The 7,844-nt window shown below is 37.7% G+C and overlaps 1 protein-coding gene across 1 annotated transcript; it reads right to left on the reverse strand.

Annotated features, from left to right (window-relative positions):
- Nucleotides 1-572: 572 nt before the first annotated feature.
- CYP7A1 (cytochrome P450 family 7 subfamily A member 1) lies at nt 573-7,009 on the reverse strand. The gene is made up of 6 exons (XM_009482060.2): nt 6,930-7,009; nt 5,359-5,599; nt 4,076-4,689; nt 2,610-2,740; nt 1,479-1,654; nt 573-872 (listed from the first exon to the last, which is right to left on the reverse strand). Exons 1-6 carry the CDS (start codon nt 7,007-7,009, stop codon nt 573-575), a joined length of 1,542 nt encoding a protein of 513 aa, XP_009480335.1.
- Nucleotides 7,010-7,844: the final 835 nt, after the last annotated feature.

Consider the following 7,844-nt stretch of genomic DNA (forward strand, 5'->3'; position numbering starts at 1 on the left):
TTATAATGAATATAATACAAGTTTTGCAGTTTCACTAGAACGTGAACAATTTTGTAGATTTTCTTCAAGTCTTTTTCTAGTTTTTCATAAAACCATAAAGGTACTTCCCCAGGAAACTCTCCCATCCCTACTGTGAATCTGCCTTTATACAACAAAATTTTTATTTCACCTGTGGGGAGAACCACCTTCCCCAACTGTAGTTGAATTTTGACAATTATTTTGAATTAGCTGATGAAATTCTAACTAACTCTGGGAAAGTATTTGCTGACAGAAAAAAAAAGAAAAGAACTACTGTACATGTACAATTCAGAATCTTAACTTGCATTTCAAAATGGTTGGTAAAAGGGGAAACATTTGTATCAGCACAGTGCATTAAACCCACTGCATGCTGGTACCATAATGGTATACATTATGCATTTTCCATTAGACTGATGAATTAGCATCTTCATATAGATTTTCCCCCAAGACTTGCAACGTTTTATTTGCATATATACATAAAATATATATAAAGTCTATGTTATACAGTGTATTTATATAGTACATCATTTATATGTATAATATAAAATATATATTCATAGACATTTCAGTCTGTACCTGAAATCAATGTCATTGGTTGGTTGCAAAATACCCAGTCCTGAACGGGATTGATCTAAAGAAGGACATTGCACATTATTGTCCACAAGCTCTATGTCAAAATATGAAAATATCAAAGCCAAAAATTGTTTAATTTCATGGACAGCAAATAACCTGCCAGGGCATTTTGCTATGCCTGTCCCAAATGGCATATAGTAATACTTCAACTTGCGACCGTTGCGGTAGAAGTCAGTCTTTTCTTCTCCATTCTCATTGAGAAAGCGATCATATTTGAATGTCTGTAATAAAACCCACAAAAGAGTTACTTGATATTTGAATACCTCCAAAGACTAGATAATGCCATCAAGACACAAATTGTAGGCTAGGAAAGAAAAGCCTCTAGCAGTAAGCATTGTACAGCAGCACCAGGCCCCAGACAGTAGCCCCCGAGAAGCTGTGGTATGTGGTACACGATCCCAGGTTCTTTGCTGATAACTCTGCTTTTCTCTTCTCACCTCTTAACGTAAGGATTATAACCTGCATCCTTGTTCATGTAGCAGAACTGGAGGATTTCTCATTCTGTGCCTTTGGGAAAATATTATCCTTATCTTTGTCCTCCCTCGAACCCCCCCATAATGGTGATCTTTCCTCACTGAGGAAGGCAGTTAAGTAGAAGGCTCCCTTGGGCTGGCAGCACACTTTTTGGTTACACTAAAGCATGTTTTGCAGATAGTGCTTGCACTGACTTTATTCTTTTTCTTGCCTATCATTACATCTCTGGGTGTAAGAACAGACTGGCTGGAGTACAACAGAAAATGAGCTGTGGGGCACCCCTGATAAATGCTCTATTTAAAAGCATGTTAACTTCTGCTAGAGCTCGGAGTTTAATGCACTTTAATACTTACCAAGGGATCAGCATAGATTTCTGGATCAAAATGCAACAGTTGAGGATAAAGAGCTACAATATCATCACTGCGAATGTTGTAAAAATCATTCTCTAAGTGCAAAGTGAAATCCTCCTTGGCAACTCGGAAAGTCATGGATGCACTCGATAGCCTCATTGCCTCCTTGATGATGCTGTCTATAGGGAGATGAAAAGGAACGATTACCATGGAAATAGTATGTGTATGTCCTTGGGAGAGGTCATGCATTTTGAACTATTTCAAACCCATTATCAAACCCTGCATTTATTAGAAGAAATATTTTAACAATAACTTTCTAAATGCCTAAGAAAGTATCTTTCTCATTTTGCCTTAGCATTATTATCCCTTCTGCAGATAACACTGAGAACATAATCTGCTTTCCCCTACAAAAATATTTATAGTTGACGCAACTTTTTTGAAAGTGATTTGAAATTGAGACACATTTTCACTCTGAGATAAAGAACAAACCAGTCAAAACTGGAAACATAAAAAAAAAAAAATAAACAGTGCAGTGATCAAGATTTTCTGAAACTTTAAGAGCGGTGCTTAGAAACCAGTACTCAGAAAAATTAAGTCAGGGGGGGTTTGTTTCAACTTAAGCTGATTATATTTTTTTTTAAAAAAGCAACAGTAGTTAAAGGGTGACATTTTCAAAAGTCTCTGTAACTTGGACACTTGAAAAAAGTGCCTATAATTTGAAAAACATGCAGAAATGAAAGTAATGGTATTAGAATATATTGCTTCACATCATAAGAATTGGGATATAAAATTTGTCAACACCCTTTTATTTGATCTAAAGTCATTACTAAACAAAATATTGTTCTGAATTATCCATGGGTCTCCAATACTATGTTATGTAGCTGTGTAGCAGTATTGAGACATGCCATTACCCACAAAAAAAGTGCTATTCATGTGAATTTTGATACTCTCAGTACAACCTGGGACATTGGGAAGACTGATTGTGTTGGCTATTGCTAAGAAACGTACAGGTTTTTGTTCTAGTGTTTGTTCCCTAATTCCACAGTAATTCCTTAGCAAGCATTTATATGGTAACAAATAGAAGACTGAAAATTGTGGGGTGATTTCTGGTACTCCTGCGTAAAATAATCATACCTAGTACTGGCATATTATCCAGCTGTTTTCGGTTCAAGGAAATATGTTTGCCCTCTAAGCTGATCTTCTCTCCAGCACTTTCCAAAATACTTTGCACTTCTTTGGTAGCAGCTCTCATTGCTTCTGGACTCCTAAGATCAAAAGAGCAGAAGTATAACATAATTTTACGCTTAAGAATGCTTTAAAAAGGGGGTTTGCCATTACCTTTCTTCCTGCCTAAAATTTAGTTCATTAGCTGACAACTGCAACCTTCTAAAATGAAAATGTTGCAGGAAAATGCTGCAGTTACACTTTTTCATGTCTTGGCAAAGGTACAATAGCTTCAATAAAAGGAAAAGAACCCCAAGTATTTGATTCTGTCTCCAATGACAAGTGGGACAGAACTGATGTGCATAATCCAGGTAATAAACAGTAATGTCACTAAAAAGCAATGCCAAGAATAAGAAATAAAGCAATCAGTTGTAGATTAGGAAATAGCCCCACTGAGGGTAGAAAGTTTAGGAACAGGATCATAGATCAGTTTTATAACATCACTTATCCTGGATGATGTCCTCTTATATGGCAACATTCTGTCTAGCTGAAAAGAATCTTCCTAATACTAAAACTCCACATAGTATCCTTCACTGTTTAGACTTTCTTACAGACACAGAATGTATGAGCTATGGTGAAATATGTATAGATAATAATACAGGACGCAATAGTGTCTTGATGGAGGCACAGTCAATCAGGGTGTTAAAAGACTCCAAGGCCAGAAGACCTAAAGCCAATGCATTCTTGGAATGAAAAGTACTAAAGAACCTCAGATATTAGCATTGGCAGGTAGATATGAGGGTGCAAGCCACTGGCTAAATAAAAACGTCAGCAATTTAGATATATACTTAAGAGTTAGTCATGCTGAGGTAGATTATACTCCCACTCTAAAATGGATATTTAATAGTATTATCTGAACTGTGCACTCCTTTTGTGAGTAACAGGCTCAGCAGCTGCAGCCTACACTGCAACCTCAGTAGGATCTATCAACGTATAAACTATTCTTTGTCAAGTATCTGTAAAAACAATAATGAAATTAAAGCTCATTTTGCCTGCTCTAGTGAGATGGTCTAAAAATGTCTGATTATATTGGGAGCCTTCAATACAATTAATGTTCTGACTGCAACCAGCACTTTTAATATCACATCATATAGATTTACTCCAAAGCTTTCTTGTCAACATGTAGCATTGCCCTGGAGTGTTGTTTTTTTAAAAAAACTTCTACAGAATTGCTCTGTCGTACCACTACTTGGTCTCAGATGAGTGAAGGGGGTTTCTGTGGAAGTCCAGAACAACATGCCACTTCTGTTGTAATCACTAAGCTTTTTTGACACTGATGAGGTATCAAGCAGTGGAATTTGCCTGTGTTAATGAACCAGTTTCTGAAAGATAACAAACATTTTTCTTGTTTGGAAACAAGAAGCATTGGGACTTACTTAAGAAGATAGAACAAGCTCCAGAACGTGGCAGGAATGGTGTTGGCTTGCGAGGCCCAGAGCACCGCCACGTGGGTCTTCGCTTTTTCCATGTCATCGAAGGTTGACAGAGTGTCATTCAGGAACATGCGGAGGGTGACAAGCTCAGAGAGGTTGTCCCTCTTCAGGAGGTTCTTGTGGAGGAGCGCCTCTCCCAGCTTCTCACGTGCACTGTGGGCACTCTTGAAGAGGTGGATAGGCAGCCCCGCCACAAGGGCTGGAAAGATCCTATCAAATTCCTTGAAGTTTTCAAGGGCATTTAGGATATGAGCTCTCTCAGTTTCCTGCTTTGATGATAGATTTTTGTCGTGATTTGAATTAAATTCTTTACCAAACAGTGTTAAAAAGCCAGCCTCGAACATCACCTGGCAACAGAATGTATAAAGTCCTTCTGTCACCCAGGCATTAGACCGAAGTTTAGATGTTCTCGACTGCAGCATGACGTATTGTAGGTTTTCCATCATTGCTTCAATGAGGGCATCTAGGGCATTACCTTGAAGGGTTCTAATGAAAGTCTGATGAAAATTTTCAGTGGTGTTTCCCTCTGCTGGATCAATGCTACCATGCCCAAAAGCCTGTCACAAAATAAATTGTATGCATGATAAATAAGGCCTGCCATAAACTTGATGATAAAGCCTAACAGAAATTAAAGCCAAAGTATAACTTCATAGCTTACTAGAGGGAAGCATAATAAGGGCTGTTGATACTAGAACTGATACTTTCTCAGTGAACTATACCAGTTAAGTAGGCAAATGAAGATAGATTTCAATAGATGCTTACAAGTAAATGGATGTGGTTACCTAGACCTTCATTCAACTCCCATTGACATCAACAGGAGACTTGTTGCTTGCTTCAGTAGGAGTTTCACTGGGCTCCCACCATGTTGCATCATTTAAGGCATTAGGACCAAATTTTCCATAGTGGTGAGCACCTCCTGAAGAAGGTTTCAGCAAGCTATATTATCATTTTACAGATGGTGCTAACTGTATTTCTACTTTAGTAATTTGGGATACTACATGACTAATAATGTCATTCTTGGACAATACAAATCGCTGCAAATTTCCTTTCCATTAAGGAAAGGGAAAAAAAAGACACCAATATTTTAAACCAATAGAAGTACGGAAATGTGAACACAATGATATTTCAAAGCCATAGTTATGCTCTAGGGATTATTAGCTGGGTATGTCTGTCCTGCCAGCAGATACTACACATGTTAGATATTAAAACAATTTTTAGAGTGGTACCTTGGCAGAAGTAGCAAAATGGAACTTCTTCCAGTCCAAGTGTTTTCCCTGGCGTATCAGTGCATGGTATGAAAAAGGGTCAGTGAGGAAATGAATGTATTTCCCTGCTACTCGGCAAGTGAAAATGTGGCCATACTTCTTCTGCTTTTCTCTGAGGAATTCAAGGGGGTTGGCACCGAACTCCAAGGCACAGCCCAGGTATGGAAGGAACCCATTTTCAAGTGGTGGCTCACCTTGTCGCCTACAAAACACAAACAAAAGCTGAATTTAGAAGTATGTATAAAAATCTCTCCTCCAGGACTACCCGGTAAGTAAAATGATGATGCTAGGCTTTTTGTAACATGAAAAAAGGTAAAAAAAACCCAAACAAATAGTGTGTCAATAAATAATCTTCTCCCCTTTAAGGAATAAGCCTATTGTGAGGTCTGTGGCATACAAGAAAGAATAACTTTAACAGCCTGTATCATAATAAACATGGTAAAACACAGTTTGATTATGTCATTTTCCTTTTCCCCAGATCAGGAGTGTATTTTTCACTTGTTAAATGCAACATTGTTGCCACTAGCTAACAAGCACAGTTACATAATTTTCCCATAAATGAATAATCCATCCCACTAAGATTGTCTGATACATTTTTGGGCAACAGTGTTCACAATTCAATTTGAATACCAAGGGGAATAGCCCTTTGAGTGTAGAAAGGTTGTTATTATTAGCATATCCCAGTTGGGCCAGATCCTGCTGAAAAAAGTGGGAATTTTGCCATGATCTTCAGTAAGCATAAGATTTAGTCTTTCAGGCATAGTGTCATTAAGCACATGCTTTAAGTTAAGCATGTGCTTAAAGTGAAGCATATGCTTAAATGATTTTTTTTTATTCTCAGTCAGAAAACTACTTTCCTGCATAAGGACACCATAGCTGCTAAAATAACTTTCAGATAATACTTTAGCTTTTCTAGTAAATTCCTGATGGTTATTATCTGAAGTTAACTATTTTCACCTTTTTATTAATCTTTTTAAAGTAAGCAAGAAAATGACTGCTGAAAAATACAAAATTACAATAGGTAAGCAAAATGCTTGCTCCTTATGTAAATGGGCTGGTAGCATAAATGCTTTTAAGGAATATGTATTCAACATAGTAAGGTACATAAATATTATCTGTATTAAACTGTGTAACTAGATAGGATAGACTGATAATATGAAAATGTTTGTAAGTAAATATTAAACTATAATTAGATATAAGTAGGTATTAGCTGTGATTACAATGCAGGTAAAACTATAGCCCAGTACTTCAGGAAATCTGAACATGCACATTCATATTTTAATTACCTCATTTATACATAGATTTGTATCTACAGCTATGTCTAGGCATTACCTCACTATTATTAAAAAGCCCATACACAAAAATTCTGCTGTAAAATAGATCTCTCAAGACCAAACTAGTGTTGCCTATGCTATCCTGCATCTGTCCATCTGATAGTCTTAAGATTACACTTCTTTTAGTTATGTACACAGTATATTTGACAGAAATATAGGCTAGGTAGACTGAGATGCATTTACAAATAGATTCCTTACCTCCTCCTCCTCCCTAGAAGAAACCAAAACCCACAACAGAGTATTATCACTGTTCCCCAGATCCATGATGCTATGAACATTTCTGGTAATGCCCAAAATCTTCCAAGTGGAAAACTGGTAACTACCAGTCGGGCAGGAGAGGTGACTGAGACTAATACAGAATACAGGTCAGGATTTATATACAGTAGATGCACCACTGTATCTAATGGCATTCAGTCAACCTCGTAAGCTATTGATTAACCATTTCTGGAGAGGGCCTGTTTCGTTTCTGTTCTGACATCTTTCCGCAGAGAACTTCGCTGCAATGATGCAGACAGTTGCAGACATGGCCTTGAGCTAATGTCACATATCTGTAGCAGTTCCAAAGTAATCAAACAGCTGTAGTAGTTGATAATTTGAAGGTCTCTCAGGTGTGTTTTGATCTATCCTGCAGATTTACCAATTGCAGTTTATAGTTCAAGTTTAGCAATATATGAAGTGGCTACTGACGGGTGTCCAGAGGATTCAGACTGGGCTAAATGGTGGCTGCAGTTCATGTTATCCTTTAGCTGCCAGCCTGCTCATGCCCTCCCTTCTCCTTCTTGTGGGAATGCCCTGGCTCTGGTGTGCCACTGCGAAAGGGAATGGTGGGGGGTTCAGCTGCAGGTAAAGGGATGGCTGCAGTGATGGATTTACTCCTTCTAACAATGTTTCTCTGATAGAAAGGGAAAAATTGGCTTTCTATAACGCAGCATGTGAAAGAAGAAAGCAGAATTAGACAACCATACTTTTTTTTTCCTTTAATGTCCTTGGATCACCTTTTAGTCTCCCATTTAAATCTTTTGCTTTCTGCCCTTGCTCCAATCTGTACAGCACCAATTCAGTCAACTTTGCAGCCTTGGAATATGGTCTCTCGTCCTGTTCCAGGAAATCTCT

Source organism: Pelecanus crispus, chromosome 2, assembly GCF_030463565.1.
Source record: "Pelecanus crispus isolate bPelCri1 chromosome 2, bPelCri1.pri, whole genome shotgun sequence".
In the NCBI taxonomy this organism is placed as follows: domain Eukaryota; kingdom Metazoa; phylum Chordata; class Aves; order Pelecaniformes; family Pelecanidae; genus Pelecanus; species Pelecanus crispus.

What these genes read in the sequence shown, in the direction of transcription:
- CYP7A1 (XM_009482060.2), bottom strand. Translation starts at nt 7,009, where the DNA reads ATGTTCATAGCATCATGGATCTGGGGAACAGTGATAATACTCTGTTGT. An exon ending in AGCTTGTTCTATCTTCTTAA is followed by an intron (nt 2,741 to 4,075) that starts GTAAGTCCCAAT and finishes TTTTGATCTTAG; the next exon opens with GAGTCCAGAAGCAATGAGAG. An exon ending in GGATAATATGCCAGTACTAG is followed by an intron (nt 1,655 to 2,609) that starts GTATGATTATTT and finishes ATCTCCCTATAG; the next exon opens with ACAGCATCATCAAGGAGGCA.